The 23,993-nt window shown below is 42.1% G+C and overlaps 1 protein-coding gene across 2 annotated transcripts in view; it reads right to left on the reverse strand.

The window, feature by feature from the left end:
* Positions 1-1,091: 1,091 nt before the first annotated feature.
* The window catches only part of GCM1 (glial cells missing transcription factor 1), a 46,102-nt gene continuing 23,200 nt past the window's right edge, over positions 1,092-23,993 (reverse strand). The window contains exons 1-6 of one of the 2 annotated variants that reach the window (XM_042937320.1): positions 21,386-21,450; positions 17,954-18,172; positions 6,113-6,365; positions 4,960-5,072; positions 3,811-3,939; positions 1,092-2,063 (exon numbers count right to left, since the gene is read on the reverse strand). In XM_042937320.1, the coding sequence (XP_042793254.1) occupies positions 1,326-2,063; positions 3,811-3,939; positions 4,960-5,072; positions 6,113-6,365; positions 17,954-18,028 (1,308 nt within the window). In that variant the 5' untranslated portion in view covers positions 18,029-18,172; positions 21,386-21,450 and the 3' untranslated portion in view covers positions 1,092-1,325. Of the gene's footprint in view, positions 2,064-3,810; positions 3,940-4,959; positions 5,073-6,112; positions 6,366-17,953; positions 18,173-21,385; positions 21,451-23,993 lie in introns of those variants that run through there. The other variant, XM_042937321.1, reaches the window with a different exon arrangement.

The following is a 23,993-nucleotide window of genomic DNA, read 5'->3' on the forward strand; positions in this document are numbered from 1 at the left end:
CTAGACAAAGCATTAAATACCTCAGTGGTAGAATCTTCATCTTTCTACACCTCCGAAGCTCTTTTACCCTTAATCTCTGTTGCTTCATCCTCAGTTTTCAAGAAGGCATATGTGAGTTCCTAGGTAGGTGGGCTTTTCACATCTCTGCTGTTTGATAGGATTCAAGGACAATGAAAATGTAACAGTTAAGGCAGCAGAGGTGCCGAGAACCCCACGTAGTGTGGGGGGAGAAAAAAAAGCAGAGGCCATTTCCTTCCACAGACGGGACGAGTTCCTCACTAAGCATGGGAGGACTGGAATGGAGGAGCACCCAAATTCCTTGTGTGAGGAAGGAAGTTGTGCCTTCTGCTTGTTGTCATAATTTCGATTTATGTGTGGTTATGTTTTTGAAAACTCTTTCCCAAATAAATTCTTTCAGCAATTTACTAAAACAGTTATTTTGAATGGTTGTAAAAAATCTGGGTCACCTTTTTCTTTTCTTCCAGTTTTATTGAGATACAATTAACATATAACATTGTATAGGTTTAAGATGTACAACATAATGACCCGATATATGTATTACCGCCAAATTTTCACCACAAGAAGCTTACTTAATATCCATTGCTTCACATAGTTACAAATATTGTTTCCCTTGTGATAAGAACACTTAAGATCCACTCTCTTAGCAGCTTTCCAATATACAACGATACGGTACTATTAACCAGAGTCATCATGTTGTACATTACATCCCCAGAACTTAGTTTATCTGAAAACTGGAAGTTTGTATCCTTTGATCTCCTTCACTGAATTTTACCCCCCACCTCTCATCCCCCACCTCTGGCAACCACCAATCTGATCTGTTTCTAGGAGTCTGCATTTATTTTTTTATATTCCACGTGTAAGTGAGATCATACAGTATTTGTCTTTTTCTGTCTGACTGATTTCACTTAGCATAATGCCCTCAAGGTCCATCCATGTCATCCCAAATGGTAGGATTTCCTCGCTTTTGTGTGGCTAAATAATAGTCCATTGAATATGTGTGTGTGTGTGTGTGTGTGTGTGTGTGTGTATACACACCATATTTTCTTTATCCATTCATCTGTTGATGGACACTTAGGTTGTTTCTGTACTTTGGTTATTGTGAATAATGTTGCAGTGAACATGGGAGTGCAGGTGCCTCTTTGAGATAAGGATTTCAGTTCCTGTGGATACACACCTACAAGTAAAATAGTTGGATCGCATGGTTGTTCTACTTTTAGTTTTCTGAGGAACCTCTGTAACTGTTTTCCACAGCGTCTGCACTAAATTACATTCCTGCTAGTAGTGTCCAAGGATTTCTATTTGGATCATCTTAAAGAACAGAGGTTTAGAAGCATCTCATTGTTGTAGTGATCCAAACCCATGCCCCTCATTTCTTCATTAAAATCCCACTCGCTGCTCTTGCCTGTCAATGAATATTGATGGTGGGGGTGGGGGGTATAGGTGAGGAGAAAGGGGTCTTCCTGATGTGAGTGGCATGTGGTGGAAGGGTAGCAGCTGTTAAAATCCACATGCACCTTCTCTTCGTAAAGATCACCCCCTGGATTTGGCCATAGTGGGTGACAGCTACTTTCGGCTGCAGGTGGTTCCACGGGAATCTGCTGGGAAAAGGGTTCTGAAGAGTTCTGAGAAGGGGAGAAATCATAAGGCCAGCTGGTCAAAGCAAAAGGATAATTGGGACAATGATTGTCATTAAGAGAATTTCTCCCCAAAGCAGTGTTTTTATTCCATGTTTGCCGATCATCGTAGTCAGAGAAGACTCCAGAAACAGGATGAAGCAGGTCCCCACTATTATAAATCCAACTACTGGACAATTTGCATTTCTCATAGAGTTTAGTGGGGCCCAAGGTAGAAGCGGGGTCTACCAGACCAGTGGTTCCCCCCAAACAATAACTCTTGGAGAAGAATAAAGAATCATTCAGTGACTTCTGCTGGGGAGTGTTAGCTATTAAACGTCCACCGTAACTACCAGGCAATTGGATGCCTTCCTGGATAGACCAAGTTAAAGGTAAACTTCCCCAACTTTGTGTTTCACCTGGAAGAGACTAGAAAGGAAAGTGAAAAGCTCACATTAATAAGTTAAGCAAATTGACACAACTACCACAGGCACCCAGAGTTACTCCACACAAATCAGTGCTCCATCCGATTTTCCTCATTCCTCACATACTTGAAGCACAAATGCACAGGGGAGTCTTACCACAACTACTTAAAGCCTGAAAGAAGCTTCTTCCATTTCCACTCTAAAGCCTACTAACCAGTAAGAGTTGAATTACTCTTACTCCTTTTACTCTGAGGAGAGTGAGTGTGTTTAAAATGTTTCATCCTCAGGGTGCCTGAGTGGCTCAGTTGGTTAAGTGTTCAACTTCAGCTCAGGTCATGATCTCACAGTTTGTGAGCTCGAACCCCATGTCGGTCTCTGTGCTGACGGCTGAGAGCCTGGAGCCTGCTTCGGATTCTGTGTCTCCCTCTCTCTCTGCCCCTCCCCGCTCACACTCTCTTCTCTTGCTCTCAAAAATAAACATTGAAAAAAAAATCATAAAAAAATAAAATGTTTCATCCTCAAGCACAAATCTGATATTCTAACTGCCTTTGTGAGGAACTTGCAAGAGACTATTTAAGAAGAATCAAATCATGGCTTCAAAGATTTATATTATACTCAGTATAACTCTCAGGGGATCTCTCTCTCTCTCTCTCTCTCTCTCACACACACACACACACACACACACACACACACATATATCACTTCCCTCCTTGACTTCCCTGTATTTTAGTGCTGTTTCCAGTCTGAGAGACTAGGGTTATTTATTTTTTTCCTTCAAGATTTTTCTCTGAACTCATGGGAATTTTGTTGAATCATAAATAGGACCTGTAGAATATATAAGTAGTAAATTTATTTTTATAAATGAAGGAAGTGTATTACCTTCCAGTAAGTCACAGGAAAAGAATCTGGTTGAGAATTAAGTTATCCTTTTGTTTATGTAACAAGAGGGTAGAGGTGGAGAGACCATGACCAGCCAGAGTGACTGGGAGGAAATGTCCTTCAACCTGTCCCATGGCTTGGAGAAGGGACGAGGGACCAGCCATTTGGTTTCAAGGACTCACATTTCCCTACAGACTCAAATGACAATTTTTTCCTATGTGAGACACATTTACAACCTCTAGGGATGGACTGACTCCATCTCTGTTCTCATGAAAAGAAATGTAGAGCCCTGAGCAGTAGTAAAATACAGGAATTAGCACCACTGTGAGGCAGACATACCCACAAACCTATGGTATGATGCCCACAGACCCACAGACTTCACTTCACAGTTTGGCTTTCCCACCCCAACCCTCCAGATGGCCATTATTTTCAGAACAGTGGGTTTTTCATCTTGAGACAATGTGCTGAGGAAATATTCTATTTAGAGGAAGAATGGAAATTTGGGGTAAAAATTCTAAACACAAGGCTAATTATTTTGTGGTGATCATTTTAGGTTCCTTTCTGATAAAACCGAAAGATAAAATGCCAAATATAGGTTAAGTACTAATCCAAATCTCTTTTTTCAATTGTAGTGGGGACGATGATTCTAAAAATATATGGGATTTAATGAACATTTGAGAACATACCACAAAGATGGTAGAAATTAAGAGGAAACCCCCAGATTCCATTTGTTTGGTGGATGCTAGCTTGTAGATGAGCTGGATAGTATGATTTTAACTTCATTGGTAGGTGGGAAGGGACCAGGGACATCTATTGCCCTCACCACATGGATGGTGAGTTGTACATTATGAACAAATAGGGGGACAGGTTACCTTTGTCTCTGGGCTCCCCTTCAGCTTTAAGGAGACAGAGGAGGATGCCGTCTGTGCCCTCTTCATTGCTCTTCTTGCCTCAGCTTCCAACTTGGTTTCTGGTTTGGGATGATCGTGTTCTCCCTTTGACTTATAGGAGACAGGGAGGTAAAATAAATAACAAGATTGTACTTCACGGTATATAAAGGCTTACCCTGTGCCCTGCCACCTGACGGGGCGTTGTTGCCATTGATGACTGTCATGAGACTGATGAGACCTCTTAAACCCACCATGTGCTTTCCTGCCTGCCTTTGGTCATGGTGCCCCTTCCTCCCATGGTGCCTCTTGCACATCTGGCCAAGTCATATCCACAATGATCACAAGGGCCACTTTCTAAGTGCTTCTTATGGTACGTAGAGGATGCGGTCACAAACACATGATCTCATTTTACCTTCAAGCACATTAGTATTACCACCATTATTACTGTCCCTCACTCACAGAGTAGGAAACTGAAGCATGGAGAAACTATACCAGCCAGGCAACCCCCTTAGCAAGTGGGGAGCCAGCTCTAGGACCTTCAGGAATTCTGTGAGCTGGCTGTTAAAAATGGCTGGTGGCTTCAAGTGGGCCATGGTGGAAATAGTTGTAGCACAGATGCTGGCACACCCTAGCAAATCAGGACATTCTCTTTCTGCAGGGACACTGATCCTGACACCCAGGCAGTCGGCCATCAGAGGCTACGCTCTATTCTGTTTACACCACCGCCCCCCCGTAAAGTCCTTCTTAACATCCACATTTTATGTAAAACTGTGGGCTTAGGGGAGCAAAGTAACATGTTTAGGTTTACAGAGTCGGTTAGAGGTCAGAGCTGGTATTCGACCTCGGGTCTGTTGAAGCCGACTGCATGCCCCTGCACTGCGCTAGCCCGAGTGGGATAGGAGTACTGACAGCTGCCTCTCCCAAGAAGCCCGAGGCAGAGTCAGCTGGCTCCCTGGTACATGGTGCGTCTGCTGAGGTATGGGTATAGACATCTGCCTGCCCAGCGTGGGCCTCAGGCTTGGTACAGGCTCTCCACCCGTCCACTTCCTGTACGAAACTTCTCCCTGTGCTCTGTACACATTGCTTGAATGAAAGAGAAATGGCATCTCCTCACTCTAAATCCAGTCCAACCTGGAAAAATATGAAGCGTCCATCGTGCCTCCAGAAGTTGGTGACCGGGAAGCCCCCATGGCCTCGGCAAGGAATCAGCTTGAGAGGCCCATCACAGTTGGGACAGCGTTTCCCTGTAAGAGAGCAGAGGAGGGAGGCCACGTCAACTGACTCCTGACTCTGTGCGACTCTAGCAGTGCAGGCCTGATTCCAGGATGGCAGAGAATATAGGTGGGCACAGCTTTATGAGCTTTCATCCCCTCCTGGGCATTACCCCTGACCCTAGGAGGCCTGGCCATTGAAGTGTCCCAGCCCAGGTCTCACACAGGGGGAAAAGGAAGCAGTTTTTTCCACAGCAGGGTATTTCACAGATCAGGGGAGAGCTCTTTGAGCAGAAAATCCCTCCCTACTTATTTACTGATACTTGAAATTCTTGGTAGAGAAGAGGAAAGAATTCTTTCACTTCATAATTAGAATTAAGGGTCAAGGAGCAAAGTCACAGGAGAGAAAGAGCACAGCCACGAAATTTTCATTAAAGTGTAAATGACTGATAGCAGATCCTTTCCTGAGAGCAAGTTTTAAAGACAAATTACAAGGACAGAACGTGAGGTAACTTGGGGGCTGGAGTGGGCGAGACACAGGGAATGCTGAACGTATCTGCTTCAAAATCCCAGGAACACGATAAAGAAAAACCAAGCAAACGTGATTATGGCATGGATCTAAAGGACGTGGCATGGAGTCTCATCTCAAACTCAGCCCTGCCGCTCCCACTCCAGATCAAAGCATTCACTGAGTTCATCTTCGGCCCCATTCCCAAGATGGCAAGTGTGGCGAACAACTTTCACCTAAACTTTCTGTGGGTGCACGATGAACTCATGTCCGCCCCTGAAGTGACATGTCTGCTTTCTAACAGAGGCCTGGAGTCAGGTTCCTTGACCCAGGGGAGCAGTTTTACTGGTGGGTGCTCTGGGCACAGCAGATCCGTGGGGCAGATACTGGGGGTTGAGGAGGCTGGTCGGCTCTCCATAATGTGTTCTACATAAGGAACAACCTTGGTCTCCACACACTCCACACCCCTCGGGATGTGCTGGGATGTGCTGGGATGTGCTGGCCTCTGGGGAGGAGCCTCCTAGTGGATGTCAGCTTCCTCACTGTGCCAGGGGACCCTACTCACTCTGCTGCTTCTGCCGGGCTTTGTCGCAGATGGCAGGTCTCAGGTAGATCTTGCGCCCCTCCTCGGCGGAGCAGTCACGGCTGCACACCACCACGCCCAGGCAGGACTTCTTGAGGATGCGCGAGTTGTGGTTGTTGGTGTTGCGCATGGCCCAGCTGCTCAGGTGCCGCTGCGCATTCCTGTCCTCTGAGCTATAGATGTGCTTCTCGTAGGAATCTGGCCACTCCTGGAACCAGTCGGTCTTTTTCACGTTCTGACAGAAACACAAACAATGTTGCTGTATTTTAAGCGAGAAAATACAACTGTTCATAGATGCGAAGATGGTTTGGCACCAAGAGCTGCCGAGACCTTTGGCAAAGACCAACCAGGGTTTCGTTCTGACGGCAGGAGCTGGGCACAGCGCGGCGGCAGGAACAGAAGATGCTGTGTCTACAGAAGACTTGCTCCCCGGACCAAAATGAGTTGTAATTTCGGAAGTTGGAAGTCTCCCGGCTTCCCCTGAATTCTACCCCACTGATGTTTCTCTAGAACTTGGTGATAAGACTTAACTGACCGTTTCCCACTAAGAATTTTTGAGGGTGAGGGGTGTCTGGGTGGTTCAGTTGGTTAAGCATCTGACTCTGGCTCAGGACATAATCTCATGGTTTGTGAGTTCGAGCCCTGTGTCGGGCTCTGTGCTGACAGCTCGGAGCCTGGAGCATAGAGCCTGCTTCAGATTCTGTGTCTCCTTCTCTCTCTGTCCCTCTCCTGCTTGTGCTCTCTCTCAAAAATAAATAAATAAACATTAAAAACAAAGAATTTTTGAGGGTGAAGTAATATTTTTGTGCTCTTACACAATCACAGTGGAAAACATCGTGGCAGGGTAGTAAGATAATGTCTCATACCACACTGTAGATACCTTATTGGGAATGCTAAGGGTTTAGGCAAAGGCACCAGAGATAAGCATTGGGAAAACTGAGGAGGCCTGGTTAGGGAGGGTTCTGAGAGCTGCTGTCTCTCCTGGGGAGATTTTCTTCCTTTTTCTCTGCTAGCATATCTATGGGCCTCAAACAAGGCAGAGGAATAAGGAAGAGTTTACTTTGGCTGGAAACTTCTGTTTATTGCCCAGCCACTGGCAGTATTTCCGATACATGAACATCTAAGCTCTCCTCAAAAAGGTCAGAGAGACATTACATTCAATCCTTATAGCATATGTTGTTGGGCTTTTTCTGCTTCTGTTTCTTCATCTGCAGAAGGATAATGAGACCTGCCTACCCCAAGAGTGGTTCTGAGAAGATGATAATATATAAAAATACTAAGCACAGCACCAACCATGGATTACATTCTAAATAAATGTTAGTCACTGATGCTGAGCCTCACATTCCTTTGGCCCTTTGGTGCATAGATCCTGCATTTGACAGATCCCTCCTAGTTCTTAAGAATGACAATCAAAACATAAAAGACTCTTAAAAACTGAGAATAAACTGAGGGTTGATGGGGGGGTGGGAGGGAGAGGAGGGTAGGTGATGGGTATTGAGGAGGGCACCTGTTGGGATGAGCACTGGGTGTTGTATGAAAACCAATTTGACAATAAATTTAATATTAAAAAAAAAAAGAATGACAATCATTAAGTAGTCTCTATACTCAAGCTTAGATTGTGTCCATCCCCATAGCCCTCAGAGACCTGGCATGATATAAGACTTTTCATCAAGAAGATTCTAAAAGCTCAGAGAGAAGATTCTATAAGGTTCACAAGAAGACAGGGTGCTTCTCCTTTGATTCCCCAACAAGAAAGCACAAAATAGACTATGAGAAAAAAGCATTTTAGAAGGAAAAAAGCGAACATCAACATTAGAATGGAAGGGCAGCATGGGAAAGTTGGTGTTTACTGAGTTAGATCTCAAGTTTAGAACATGCCAAAGAACTTCGTAACACAAGACCCTGGGCAAGTGACTGTCTCTGAAGCCTCATTCTGCTCTTTTCTAAAATGGAGACAGTGAGGGGTGCCTGGGTGGCTCAGTTGGTTGAGTGTCCAACTCTTGATCTCGGCTCAGATCACGATCTCACGGTTCGTGAGTTGAGCCCCACGTTGGGCTCTGTGCTATCAGTGCAGAACCCGCTTGGGGCTTTCTCTCTGTCCCTGTCTCTCCTTGCTCCTCCCCCACTTGGTCTCTTTCAAAATAAATAAATAAATAAACTCTTTGGACAGTGATAAAACATTCTTCAAAAAATACTGCGAAGAGCAGATGTGTTGTAAACTGTAAGTTTCCTAAAATGACAGTTGCCATTTGAATGGAATGTCGTGGGAACAGACAGGAATCTGAGGAAACATAAATGAGAGGTTTCATGTACATGAGGTGTAGTGCTAGTTAACAGTTAAGAGCTGGGTTCTGCAACCTAGGGTCCATGGGTCAAATCCAGCCCACTATCTGTTTTTGTAAATAAAGTTTTATTAGAACACGGCCATGTTCATCCATTTAAGTGTTGTCTGTGGATACTTTCACACTACCACGATAGAGTCAAGTAGTCATAGCCGAGACTGTCTGGCCCATTACAGGATGGTTCCTAATTCCTGGTTAAGACCTGTGAGGCAGGGGCGCCTGGGTGGCTCAGTCGGTTAAGCGTCCAACTTCAGCTCAGGTCATGATCTCACGGTTCATGGGTTTGAGCCCCGCGTTGGGCTCTGTGCTGACAGCTTGGAGCCTGGAGCCTGCTTCGGATTCTGTGTCTCCCTCTCTCTCTGCCCCTCCCCTGCTCACGCTGTCTCTGTCTCTCAAAAATAAATACATGTAGAAAAAAAATTAAAAAAAAAAAAGACCTGTGAGGCAGCCAGCCTTGTGAAGTCTTAACAAAGTTCCTTGTCCTCTCCGTGCCTCCACGTCCTGCTCTGTAAAACAGAGGGAACAGGAGTACCCACCTCATAGGGATGTTATGAGATTGAATGAGTTACCATACACAAAGCATTTGAAACAGTGCCTGGAGCACAGCAGGTCCTGTATCAATTTTAGCTGTTACTTTACTAGATCTGAGGCCACAAGCAGTGTTGTTGTAAGAGCCACTGACTTTCAGGAGAGAGAAGACCCACAAAGATGTCACTTCATGCTTTCAACTTTGCCAAGCCAAATGCAAGATGGGCGTCCAAGCCCCTATAAAGCAAAAGCTTTAGTGGCACAACTTCTTCCACAGCCTTCTTTTTCAGAATGGCACAGGTGAGCCCTTCCTCTGCCACACTGTACCTGTCGTGGTGTGGGAACAGGAAGCTGTGCAAGGAGAAGGCAGTGTGGTGTTCAGAGAGTCCCCTCTGCTCCACAACAGAGCTTCCAGAAAACACTCATGTCCAGGCTAAGGTGCAGAATGGATTGTGGGCTTTTTCCAGGTCTTCCCTCCCCTCCCCCAATTGTCTGGTAATTCTGAGCTAAGTAAGTTTCACCTCAGGCAGCCCCACTCCAGCTTGTTCTACCCCCTACCCCTTCTCTTCCTTCTAACCCAAGGCTCTAAACAACGTCCTCTTGTTTTCTGTGGTCACAGTAATACCATAGAACACACAGTATTTATCTTCTGAAGTAATAAAAATTCTGGTTAAAACATTAAAATGTGAGGGCACCTGGGTGGCTCAGAGTGTTTGACTCTTGCTTTCAGCTCAGGTCATGATCTCACAGTTTGTGGGATGGAGCCCCAAGTTGGGCTCTGCACTATCAGCTCGGAGCCTGCTTGGGATTCTCTCCCTCTCTCTCTCTCTCTCTCTGTCTCTCTGTCTCTCTCTCTCCCCAAGTTGGGGTCTGCACTGTCAGCTTGGAGCCTGCTTGGGATTCTCTCTCTCTCTCTCTCTCTCTCTCTCAGAAATGAACTTTAAAAAAAACATTCAGATGTGGATCTTTAACAATTTGGACTATAAAGATCTACTGGTCAAACACAAAGCACAACAGTCAGGATAGCAGAGAAAAGGGCAAAGCAAACTTGTAGAAAAATGGAGATTTTCATTTTAAACGTGAGTGGCCCCTGCAGCTGGTCAGCACCATAAACCGCACAAACCAGGAGGGGAACTTATACGTACAAGTGTCTCAGATGTTCGGAGGAAGAAATGATCTCCACTGTATTTCCCCCCAGGTCAGTTTAATGTATCTCTCTTGGAAGCTTCCTCTTTGACTTACGGATTATTTAGAAATATATTGCTTAGTTTCCATGTATTTGCAGATTTTCCTATTTCCTTTTGCTATTAATTTCTAGTTTGATTCCTTTGTAGCTGGAGAACACTGTGTGTTTTCAATTATTTTGACATTGTTGAGGTTTTAGAGCTTACGGTATTTTCTACATTTGACTGTCTTTTTTTTTAAACACTTTTTTTTAAGTTTATTTATTTATTTTTAGAGAGAGAGAGAGAGAGAGAGAGAGAGAGAGAGGGTGAGCATGAGAGCAGGGGAGAAACAGAGAGAGATGGGGAGAAAGAATCTCAAGCTGGCCCTGCGCTTGTCAGCTCAGGGGCCCAACACAGGGCTTAAACTTGAGAACTGGAAGATGATGACTTAAGCCAAAATCAAGAGTTGAACTCTCCACTGACTGAGCCACTCAGCGGCCCCATCTTTTCATTTTTTAAGGTTTTTTTTTTTTTTTTTTTTGTTTTTTTTTTGTTTTTTGTTTTTTTGTTTTTGTAATCTCTACACTCAATGTGGTGCTCAAACCCGTGACCTGGAGATCAAGAGTCACAGGCTCTTCTGACTGAGCCAGCCAGGTGCCTCTACATTTGACTATCTTTTAAGGTTTTTTTTTTTCCCCTGATAGCCTCTCCACTGACAGCCTACTTTTCCAGTTTCATCAGTAATGCAGTAATAATTCTGACAATGTATGGACTTGAGAAAATTACTAGGAGTAAATGTATTCGTATCAAGCTACTCTCTATGCCCAGTCTTTTGAGTCGAATGCTTAGTGGACGTGGAAATTAAGACAAAACCCAGATTCCAATAATTCAAAGGAACTCAGGTGTCAAATGAATGATCGTGATCTCTGAAAGCCTTGTAAATTTAAGGCACCAGACAGGTAAAATTTAAAAAGAAAGAATAATCATTTCTTAATCTTGTTTAGCAAATCTCCATAAAATATTTTCTTCTTTTCAAGAGATCTGTTTATTTTAATTTCTAACTTTTCATGAGTAACTCTTTATTTTTCCTCTTGGTTAAGAAGTTTATAATTTAAAGGGAATACTCTTAAGGTTTCCAACATGTAAATCTAAGTAATTTATATTTTATAATCTCATGGGTAACATCACTGGGGGTTTAACTAACATTTCTATGACTTCTCTAATTTTTTTACTAAGAGATCTAATCCTCTCACTAAAAATCTTTGCAACTCCATGGAATTCTGGAGCACCCATCCTTCCTCTTTCTGCTTAGTTTAACTACTTAAAGTTCTAATAGGGTCCCTTAAGAATTAAATATATACTATTATATAAAACTAATAAAATGAAAACCAAAATTCTGAAATAAGGCATCAAAACACCTACATTATCATGTTGTTACTTACATTAAAATAGATTTCACTTAGAATATAATCCACTCTCATATAAAGCAATTATCTGCAGATTTTCTTTAATGCTAAGAATAGCTTAATTCTTTTTTTAAAGTTTATTTTATTTTGAGAGAGCATGCACAAACTTGCATATGCAAGTGGGAAGGGGCAGAGAGGGAGGGAGAGAGAGAATCTTAAGCAGGCTCTATGCACAGCATGGAGCCCAAACTGGGGCTCGGTCTCACAACCATAAGATCATGACCTGAGGTGAAATCAAGAGTCAGATGCTCAACCAATTGAGCCACCCAGCCTCCTCATAGCTTAATTCTTTATAATTAATGTTTCCAAATAAAACAGGGATAGCAAACAGATATGCCTTTAAGCAAATCAGATAAGAGTGAAAAAATTGGATGTTACTTATGGAACACAGGGAAAAAAAAATTCGACCAGCATTTTGATTTATATACAACTTTTCAGGAACTTAGCTCTTCTGGCCAACTGGAAACCAAACTTCAAGTGTTATGAAAGGAAGAAATTCAACTCAACAAAATGTTTTCGAGTTAGCTCACAAATAACTTCTTAGGCTAACACGGCAATTTCCTACCTTCGTTAAAGGGACAAAACTCAAAACAAAAATTTCCTTATTTGCTTGGACAACACTAAGGTGGGCCAGAGTACCCCACTTTCCATATTCTTCATCACCTACCTCTCTCTTCTCTTCTTCCTTCCCTTTTCTACTCTACCTGACTAACCAAGAGACCTTCTGGAAGGCACCCAGAGAAGAGTTTCTCCTACCACAGATGCAGTAATGTTCCTATCCCCATCACACCAGAAGCACGGGGTGGCAGAACTGGCTCCAGCAGTGGGGATTCGATGACCAAGGGGGCCCAGCATAGATCAAGGAGAACACCAACAAGGAGGACAAAGTCACAGGTGGCCCTGTCAGACCAACAATGCCTGATCACGCAGGCAGATAATAATTGACAAGAGATCCAGAATCTGGTTTACCTGACACCAAGACACATTTGATTACGATTACTGGCTCACTGTGATTACACTAACCACATGAATTCACTGAAAGAGCTCAAAGGTTCACCTTTGCTTACGAGTTTAAGGCAAAGACAACCTTGCTGGCTAAAATCACGGTCCAGGAATTAACTAACTGAAGACATGGCTTTTTTTGTGGTTGATTCACTAGGTTTTAGGTTGGCCTGTATTTATGTTTAGCCTATGTATATTTTTTAAAAATCTTTTCTCTATGAAAGAATGTACTTAAACCTTGTGATTTTGTGAGTTAATGACTTTGTGTGGCTTTGGCCATGGATTTTTTTAAAAAATTTTTTTTTTTAACGTTTATTTATTTTTGAGACAGAGAGAGATAGAGCATGAACAGGGTGGGTCAGAGAGAGAGGGAGACACAGAATCTGAAACAGGCTCCAGGCTCTGAGCTGTCAGCACAGACACCGACGCGGGGCTCGAACCCACGAACTGCGAGATCGTGACCTGAGCTGATGTTGGACGCTTAGCCGACTGAGCCACCCAGGCGGCCCGGATTTTTTTTTTTTAAAGTAAGCTCTAACATGCATCCCAATGTTTACAGCAGCACTATCAATAATAGCTAAATTATGGAAAGAGCCTAAATGTCCATCAACTGATGAATGGAGATATATATATATATATATATATAATGAAATCTTGCCATTTATATTATGAAATCATTGCCATCCCAATGTTTACAGCAGCACTATCAATAATAGCTAAATTATGGAAAGAGCCTAAATGTCCATCAACTGATGAATGGATATATATATATATATATATATATATATATATATATATATGTATGTATATATTATGAAATCTTGCCATTTGCAACAACATGGATGGAACTGGAGGGTATTATGCTAAGTGAAATAAGACAAATATCCTATGATTTCACTCATATGTGGAATTTAAGAAACACAACAGATGAACATAGGGGAAGGGAAGGAAAAATAAGATAAAAACAGAGAGGGAGGGAAACCATAAGAGACCCTTAAATGCAGAGAACAAACTGAGGGTTGATGGCGGGGAGGGGAGAATGGGTGATAGGCATTGAGGAGGGCACTTGGGATGAGCACTGGGTGTTGTATGTAAGCAATGAATCATGGAAATCTACTCATGAAACCAAGAGCACATTGTATACACTGTACGTTAGGTAACTTGACAATAAATTATATTTAGAAAAAAAAAAAGACCCAAGTGAAAAGTTATGAATGAAAAAAAATAGAAAAAGTAAAGTAAGCTCTATACCCAATGTGGGGATTGAACACACTACCCTGATATCGAAATCTGCATGCTTTATCAATTGAGCCAGCCAGGCACCCTTGGTCACAGGTTTAATCTGAACACTGCCCCTGCGTAGGAACAAAATGATTCAGGGTTTGTCTGCTGTGGTGCCACTGGAACACCATGTATTTGTGCTCACAGAAACTGGCACCCTGCTGAAGTGGCTACTACTTAGGAAGCAAAAGAAGTGATTCCCTTCCCAATTTTCAACCAACAAAAAGAAAAAAAGAACTTTCCTAGGTATTCAAGGCTGTCAAGTGTTAGAGTCGTATTAATGAGATTGTGCCACTTTCCAGGAATTTGTAATTAACATTTTTAATGAAGGTAAGACTAAACCAACACCAGACATTTGCTGCTTGGACCAAGCAAACCCTAAAGCAATTATATTTGAACTTTTAAAATGAAAAATGTAATTTAAGGAGAAATAAAACAGGAAAGCAAAATTGGTATATCACATTACCCTGGAATAGAGACATTTTATCAATGATGCTTTTGAGTAAGTTGAGTGCCTGCCGTTCTGGGTTGGGTCCCTGGGGGCTGGAGTAAGGAGAAATGGTATAAAAATAACCACAAGTTAGAGGAGCGACCAGAAACAAGTGAAATGAAGACTGATAAAGACATACATGCAGCTGAAAGAAGGAAGCACACATGAAACAAATAGAGGGGAGAGATGACTTAGCAAGGGCAAGTGGACTCTGAGCCCTGGATCTGATCATGATCCTGTCCAGCCCCAAAAGCCTAGTGGCTGCCCACTTCCTAGAAAACAATGGAATCCTCTTAGGATAGCCTGCTTCCAAGCCACCTTTCCTGCCAGTAACTTCCCAAATATCCTGGCCGAATGCCTATGCACAAGCTCCCTCAACTGTAGAGGCTGAATAGCCTTCGGACATTGGTGACCTGCTCTACCTTGACTGTCCTGTTTGCTTCCTTCCCCTGCCCTAATCCTTTTACATTTTACAGCTTCTCCAGAGAAAGCCCTTTGCCAGAATCTCTGCCTTGCTTCCCATGCCCAAGGGGCCCTGAATTACAGACTTCCTCTTTCAAGTACCTCCAGCGTTTTTCTGTATGACATAGGTTTTCCATTCAGGCACAGACCTTGTTACATTTGCCCAGATAATCATGAGCCCTTCCATGAAAGTTAACATAGCTTCATGGCCTCTGTATCCCTGGAGACTGCTGTAGTGTCTGGCACATTCTAGTCATTTGGAAATGTTAGATGTCCTAATGAGGACATCACCATTCACTGTTGCCAAAATTTAATCCATATATCTTGACATAACTGAGATGTACAAGGGGACATGGAATTTAGGGTAACAGAAGATGCAATTAACATTCAGGTGACCATCCTGAAACTTGAAGCATGTGAGTAGATTAGCAGGAAAGAAATTGGTCTACAAGTTATAGGTATTTGCCTACACACTGCAGAAGTAATCATTCTGGCAAGAACACAAAATCATGAAAAATAAATTCTAAATTCCTTGTATGAATGTGACAAAGAATGACACTGGGGAAATTTATAACAATGACAAGCAATTGCATTTGATCCTTTAAACCACATTTTTTGTGCCCAAACAGGTGACATGAGGAACATTACTCGCCGGCAGGGCTCCACAAAGAGGGCTCTAGAGCCAAAAACAAGTCAGGGCCAAAGTGCCTAACACAGCCTCTCCTTGGGAGCACTGCCATTGCATGGATGGAAGTCTTCAAGTCTGCAGCAAAGAAATCTGTTTAACTTTGTTGAATCTAGTGTTTCTGTTTTCTCTTTCTTTATAATACCCACAAAAATACCTCGTCACTTATACTCTATAGAACATACTTTGGGAAACACTGCTCTAAAGAGTTTAGAGACTGAGGCAAGGTATATAAGGAATTACTATTTTCCTTTTACCGAGCAGGTAACTGAGACTTGAGAAAATCGATTTGTTTAGAGTCCCACAGACTCTAAGCAGTGGAGCCATTCGCTAATGAATTCCACATTTGTTATTTGCTGGCATGTTAACATGCCAGGCATTGTGTTAGCACTGGGCCCCCAGTTCTAGAGGGCAGGCTGCCTTCCTAACCTCAGGTCACAGAATCCTAGACGATTAGAACTGAAAGGTTCTATAAGAGACTAGTGAGTACAACTGCCTCATTTTCAGAAGGGGAAAGGGAGTCTCAGTAAGGGTAAACAACTCCCTAAGGCTTTACAGGTTAAAAAAAGAGGCAGAACTGGAATCCCAAGCCAGGCATTTGTCTCCATACCCTGGTTTACACAATGTAACCGCTCAGCCTCCAGATATGCTCACAAAATATACAACTTAATCTGCTTAGAAATCTTTTTATTTTTCACTTCGGCTGGTTCTTGATAGGATTCCAGAGCCAGCACATACCCACATTTGGATGGTGTTGTTTCTGCTTAGAAAATATTAAGAGATTTTGCACTTTTAATCATTTCCCTGGCATATTTACAAGGGCACTTGAGGGTCACGGAGTTATTTCCATGAGCAATCAAACTTTTTGATTAACTATAAACGATACTATAAATGATTTTCAAAAGTGAATGTGTATTTTTGCTGTGAATTTCTGAATTTAATGTGTTGAGTAGCTGAGACTGTTTTTGTTTTGGGAAATTCATGGGGGAAAATGAACTTTTATGAGCCCTGAATTTCCCTCCAGAGAAGTGGTTCTTCCTTTTGTCTACAGATCTGATGAATCATATGGATCTTCTGTCCCAGAAAAAAAAGTGCATGTTAGTACACAGTGTTCCCTCCCATTTCAGAGGGTTCTCCAGCCCTGTTAAAACCCCTGCTCTAGGATGTGACACTGTAAATTTTCTATGTATCTGCTTACTTCCACTCTTGATATTTAGGACACGCACCTTCTACTTGTGAACTACATCAAGAAATCAAGAAAAGGACTAAGCATCAATATAGGTCCCTGAACCAGGAATAACTAAAACGTACTTTCAAGTTTCCCCGAAAACAGCTACAACAATCATAAACCATTAAGAGAAACCATAAGGACAAATCCTTACAATAGGTACTTATGTGATTTAGCTATGGTTTATTTAACTATCCTTAGATGAGTGGAAAGTAGGGTACACTTTGTGTCTTCCAGCTCCTCCAAGACCTACCAAGAGGTAATGGAGAGGGGAATTTAAGGAGAAAACAGAAACAAAAGAAAATATTCAGTAGAGTGAAATTTGGAGTGATGTGGAAGTCTCTATTAGAACGAAATCTGGAATGGTTATAAATCAAGACTATGGAACCTCATTTTTTTCTGCTCCACTTGGGATAATCCAAATTTCTTGTTCCCTGGAATCAGGAAGACTAGCTTGGCCTTTTCATTACAAGGTACTGCTGGTCTCCAGTCAACCTTCCCAACACCCTTTCCAACAACCTCCAAGGAAAGCATCCTTCAAATGCCAGAAAGGGCATCAGTTTTAAACAATTAATGTTTTCCACCAAATTAAGAATTAAAAAGTCAAGTGCCAAAAATAAAGGTAGAGAAAATATGAAATGAAAGTCACTCTGTCGCTGGAAAACACCCAGCATGTATGTACCATGTATTACTCAACAAAAGTTCTAGAAGAGCTGCTAAGTCCCATGAAAGCACTATCATTTGGACGTTCCAGTTACAGATTTAATTTAAAATCATTACTATAGCAAATAAGGTTGTATGAGAACTTGTGTACTCTGCAGAGTCAATCTACAGGCAAATACTTTATCATAGATTTTATTCTACTAGCTAGCTAAGTTGGGGGCAACATCAGCCAAGCCAACTTTGAAAGAGAAGGGAAGTCGCATTTTCTTTGTTTCAGTCTATAACTATTGTGTGTGTATGTGTGTGGGGGGCATCTGATAAGTAAAACCCCACTCAAATTATAGGTCATGGCTTCCCCTCTTAAAATTCCTCAATTGGATGCCCAGCTGAAGCTTTCAGGAGAGGAATTTCCCCAGCTTGGACTCTCCAATTTCCTTCTAGGTCTTAGCAAGTCAAGAGTCCAGCTTTATAGCCACATGCTGAAGGCAGATTCTTATAACAAGTACATACCTGTGGCAGCTTCATATCATTAATATCCCAGCTTAACATCTCTTTTTCCTCGGAATCAAAGTCCTCAGGCTCCATGATAGTCAGATCACCCACAGGTTTCTGTCTATCCAACTTCCCGCAGAAGTGGTTGAGACTTTTGCTTTCAAAGGCGCTTCGTAGACTTGATCAGTCCACTCTTTATTCAAGCAGCTTATTAGACCTGGAGACTGATTCCTGACACTAAAAAATAAATGATAGTAACACTGACCGTTAGAAATAAAAATCAGGGCTTGTCTGCTAGAAAAACCTGTTTCGTTGACATTTTTTCAAGCACCAGCATACAAATAAAAACAATGTAGAAGCCATTAGTATCTTGTTGAAATAAAGCTTGACCATGGGGAATCAGAAGCACCATGATCATCGTTTTCACCTCAGGCGTGGGCTTCCTTTCTCACAGCTAGACGTCTCCAGGTTGGGAAAGCCTGAGTAGCGACCATTGTCATCTGCAGCCAATGACTAGAACCTTTTCCCCCATATTCCCTGGGGCAGGAGGAAGAACTGGCTTGGAGTTATTTTCATGGATACACTTTTGTACATTAGCTAACATGTGGTTCAAGTTACAAGTGGGAAACATCACAACCAAAGGTATCTAGAAGAATTTTTTAAATCTAAATTGCCACAGAGATTATTTTTCCTCTCCTCAATAAATCCAGTGTGCACTTTGTATCTTCAAATATTATCAATGGATATCCTCATCAGATTCCTCTAAAGCCTTGGCATTAAAGACATTTTAGACCTGATAATTCTTTGCTGTGGGGGGTTATCCTGTGCATTGTAGAATGTTTAATAGCAGGGGCACCTGGATGACTCAGTGGGTTAAGCATGTGACTCTTGATTTCGGCTCTGGTCATCATGATGTCATGGTTTGTGAGATAAAGCCCTGAGTCAGGCTCTGCGCTGACAGTATGGAGCCTGCTTGGGATTTTCTCTGTCTTTCTCTGCCCCTCCCCCACTCATGCTCTCTCCTCTCCCTCTCTCTCTCTTTCTCAAAAATAAACAAACATTTAAAAAAAAAAAAAAAAGAATGTTTAGCAGCATCCTCGGTCTATGACCATTAAGTGTTAGTAGCAACCCATCCCATTGTTGTGACAACCAAAAATGTCTCCAGACATTGCCAAATGTCCCCTGGGTGGCAAAACTGTTTGAGAACTATTGCTTAAAAATAATGTTTCTACTATAACTCAAAGCACTCTTCAAGACTTTCCGATAGCAATCTCCTGCTTCCCTCCCCCCTCCAAGAAAATTCCATCTCACTTTACTTTGATTAAATTATTTATGTAAATGATAGACATTCAAAAATGTTTGTGCAAACTGCATTTCTTCCCCCCCATTAGAAATACCGCTCTAGTTTCTAATTGGTTAAAGAGGATTTACAAAAAAAGAAAAGAAAGGAAGGAAAGAAGGAAGGAAGGTAAAAAAAGAAAGAAAGAGGAAGGAAGGAAAGAAGGAAGGAAGAAAAGAAAGGAAGGTAGTTCTACTCTGAGGAAAAATTAATCATTTTGCAGATGAAATATGCTTATTAGAACACTAAGTGAAACATGTTTACAAGTGTGACACTTCCACTGCTGGTGCCCTTGTAAAAGCAAGGGACATAATGATGTTACATAAAACAACTTAATAGTAAACTTGAACTAAAAGTTTAATAGTCTCCACCTTAGGAAGTTCATGAGCTCTGTTCCTTAGTTATGTACCTTTATTTAACTATATAACCCGGGGGACAAAACGGAAGAGACTCATAAATATGGAGAACAAACTGAGGGTTACTGGAGGGGTTGTGGGAGGGGGGGATGGGCTAAATGGGTAAGGGGCACTAAGGAATCTACTCCTGAAATCATTGTTTCATTATATGCTAACTAATTTGGATGTAAATTAAAAAATAAAATTAAATTTAAAAAAAGAACTAAAAAAACCAAAACCAAAACAAACAAAAACTATATAACCCTAATACTTGTCAATCACTGAGATACGCTGAGGGAAAGTATCTGGATAGAGAAGACTGTTGACCTGAACATATAACCATTACATAACAAGCTAATAGGGGTCTCTTCTCTCCCTATCCCGCCTACCACACTCACCTATAACCTAGTGGTCAAAGACTCAAAGAGCATGTAGTCCATCACCTTCTTTTTATTTTATTTTTTTTAATTTTTTTAACATTTATTTATTTTTGAGACAGAGAGAGACAGAGCATGAACAGGGGAGGGGCAGAAAGAGAGGAAGACACAGGATCTGAAACAGGCTCCAGGCTCTGAGCGGTCAGCACAGAGCCCGACGCGGGGCTCGAACTCACGGACCGTGAGATCATGACCTGAGCCGAAGTTGGACGCTTAACCAACCAAGCCACCCAGGTGCCCCGATCACCTTCATTTTAAACGCTGCTTTGTAAGGTTAAATCCCCAGGAGTTTTAAATCAAATTCTATGTTTGGGGAATAAACATTGAGTTACCGAAGAAATGCTGACACAGACAGACTTGAATTCAGAAGATTTAAATAACAAGTCTGTGAGACACAAAGATCAAGTGTAAATGTGATGGCAACAGTTTTATGTGCTTACCTCTTTAAACTTCAACAACAGTAACTCAGATTGTCTAAAATTTGTTATAGCTAATTGGAATAGATTGATCTTAAAAAAAAAAAACCTTGAATGACAAGATTCGTATATCAAAAATTCTAAAGCATTGTTGCATTTTCAGTCTATGCGACATAGACATAATTCTTTTGTTTTTAAATTAAGGGGAGGGTAGAGGCACCTGGGTGGATCAGTTAGTTAAGCACCTGACTCTTGGTTTAGGCTCAGGTCATGATCTCACGGCTCATGAGTTCGAGCCCCAAGTCAGGCTCTATGCTGACAGTCTACTTAGGATTCTCTCTCTCCCTCCCTCTGCCCCTTCCCTTCTCTCTCTCTTTCTCTCTCTCTTGATCTCTCCCTCTCTCTTTGCCCCTTCCTTTCTCTCTCTCACTTTCTCTCAAAATAAATAAATAAATTAACACACACACACACACACACACACAAATAAATTAAGGGGAGGGGAATAACAAATCTTGCTGCATGAAAGCTACATTGCTCTTTTGATTTTCTCAGATATAAATTTTTGCCAAATGAACAAACATTAATTTACTATTTCCCTGAAAGTTAAGAACAAAACATAGTAAAGACTGCAGCCTTTCAAAAATAAACAACTCAACTCAGTTTTCCTCCAGAATTAAAGAAAATAAATCGTAAAGACTTCCTTTTTTTTTCTTTTTTAAAACAAGTTGGGCCAATGTGTATTCAGATTTCATCATTTCTACAGAGAACCAAAGGAAGTAAAACAAATGAAATTCAGTAGGAATGGGGTGCCTATGGTCCCATTCCTTACATTCGCCTCTCCGCAGGATTTGTGGCTTCCTTACCTTCTGACTTCTTCTGGAGATGCAGCCAACACTGTCATAAAAATCTCATCTCTGGTTCAGGTCCCAGCAGCTTCTGGTCATTTTCTACGCAGGAGCTGCTGTTCCCTAATCCAGGTCAAGGTACGCTATGCTAATGAGCTCTGGCAGCAGTCCAATCAAAATCCAGATGCTCTCAGCGTCATCAGATAGGGAAGAGAGATCCAGGGAGTTACTTAACTAGTCCAATTGTCCCCAGTCCAACTGTGATGGATATTCTATAATTCACCCCTAAACTCTTCCCTCCTTTATGTTAAGAGGGGATTTTAACTGAAATGGGCATTGAAAAGAGCCTCATGAGGAAGTACAGGTGTTTTCCTGCTCATAATTTCATAGGTTGGGCCCAAAGCAGATGGATTAACAGTAGATTCTAATTCTCCTACCACTTACCCCTGCCTGTGTATGAGAGAACAGACAGACAGAGGTAGGAAAATATCATGCAAATGGAACTTACTGGGATAGATATTAGATTGCAAACATTCCTAAGCCAGAAATGCTAAAATGCTATTTTATACGTACCAATGATGCCCCCGCTAATTCTGAGTGTTCCAATCCTCTCAAATCATACCATTCTTGGGGCAACTCGGTGGCTCAGTCGGTTGAGCATCTGACTCTTGGTTTCAGCTCAGGTCATGATCTCACAGTTTGTGAGATCGAGCCCCACCTTGGGCTCCATGTTGTCAGTGCAGAGCCTGCTTGGGATTCTCTCTCGCTCTGCCCTTCCCCCACTAGTGCTTTCTCTCAAAATAAATAAATAAAAACTTTAAAAAAATAATACCATTCTCCCTTCTAGAGATATCCTCAACCATCTGGGCAGAGCCTAAGTCAGTTCAGCCCACCTGCTATGTCCCAGGCTGTCTGCAGGGCTCAGGGAGAATTAAAGCCATGAAGAAGTTTAATAGTGGAGGGGCACCTGGGTGGCTCAGTAGGTTGGGCGTGAGACTTCAGCTCAGGTCATGATCTCATGGTTCCTTTAGCTCAAGCCCCACGTTGGCCTTGGTACTGTCAGCTCAGATCCTGCTTTGGACAATCTGTCCCCCTCTCTCCATGACCCTTTCCTGTTCACACTCTCTCTCAAAAATGAATAAACATTTAAAAAAAGTTTAATGGAGGAAAAGATGAATAATAACACTAAATAAGCCGAAGATAACATATGGTATAGAGGCAGTCTAGAAAGAAGATCAAAGGGGAAGGTATGAAGCTGGAGGGAAAGTAATCTGGGGAAACTTCTTCCACCATTGTGATGCCTGATCAGCCTTTTAAAGGACAAACAGATATTTGTCAAGGCATCAAAGAATGGAAAAGTATGTTCCAGGTAGTGGCAATACTGTGGGCAAAGGTAAAGTGGTGTGGAAAGTGCAGTGTGCTCAGAATTAGAAGTAGGTGCCTGTCAGGAAGGTCCTGGCCATGTAAGACAGACTGCGGAGGAAGGGATGAGCAGGCCAGAGGGCAAAATCCTTGGGAAGACGCTTGGCAATCTTTGGCAATGTCGAGAAGATTTCTCACTAGTCTTTCAGGTCATGAATGAATTTCTCTTCTGCCTGGAGGTTGGGACCCTGAAACATTTTCTAGTGCTTTATCTTACTAATTTGATCTGCTTTTTGCAGTCCCTCCTTGGTCAGAGAGTTCTTTCAACATCCCCAAATATGCCGTAGCAGGACAAAGCCTACTGCTGTGCCAGCTGGCAAGACAGAAAGGTCTATATGGTTCAGTTTCAGAATCACAAAGCAGGGCCAAGAATGGCTTTTAGACCCAAGAGGAAATAAATTGGTAACTGGCACACCGATCATGATAATCTACTCCCTTAGGTCTTCTGCCATCCGTGTCTAAATCCTATCCATCCCTTAGGAACCTCCCAAAATGCCACCTCCTTATGGATCTTCCCATATTATTCTAGAACACATGGTTTCTCATTTCTATGGTGTTCCAGAACTCTTAACTGAATGACATGCTGTCTTAGATCACTTATAACTAACATCTTTTTCTAATTATAAAATAAAGTCATAATCTTTTTTTAAAACATCATGTTCTCATCTCCTAGATATCCCCACTGTTAATATTTTGGTCATGTCCTTTCAGACTTTTATTTTCCCCTACATACATCACCAAACATAGATATTACTTTGCAGAATTATAAGAGTATATGTACATACTATTCTGTGAACTCTTCATGAGTTTTAGTCCTGGCCCCCCAGCTAAGCTGCTAGTTTCTTTACGGAGAAGTTGGTATCTTCCACTTCCTGTCTCCTCACACAATGACCTGCTAGAACCCCATTTCAACATCACATCTATCCTCCTCCCAATAACCAACCCTCCTCCGACACAGGAAGGAACCGAGGAGCTGTCTCCACACTCTGATTGGGCTGTGACCTAATGTCCCAGATTGGTAACAACACTTCTACTTTCTTAAGGCCAACATCCTACCTTTTTAGCCAGATTCTCCTAAATGGATCTCTGTCATTGTTATTAATGACAACAATAATCATCGCTGCTTCCCTTGATGGAACTCTTACAATGTTGGCAGGTGCCATGCTAAAAACTTGATCCTTACAGCACCCCTATGTGGTAGATG

The sequence above is a fragment of the Panthera leo genome, chromosome B2 (assembly GCF_018350215.1).
Source record: "Panthera leo isolate Ple1 chromosome B2, P.leo_Ple1_pat1.1, whole genome shotgun sequence".
Classification (NCBI taxonomy): domain Eukaryota; kingdom Metazoa; phylum Chordata; class Mammalia; order Carnivora; family Felidae; genus Panthera; species Panthera leo.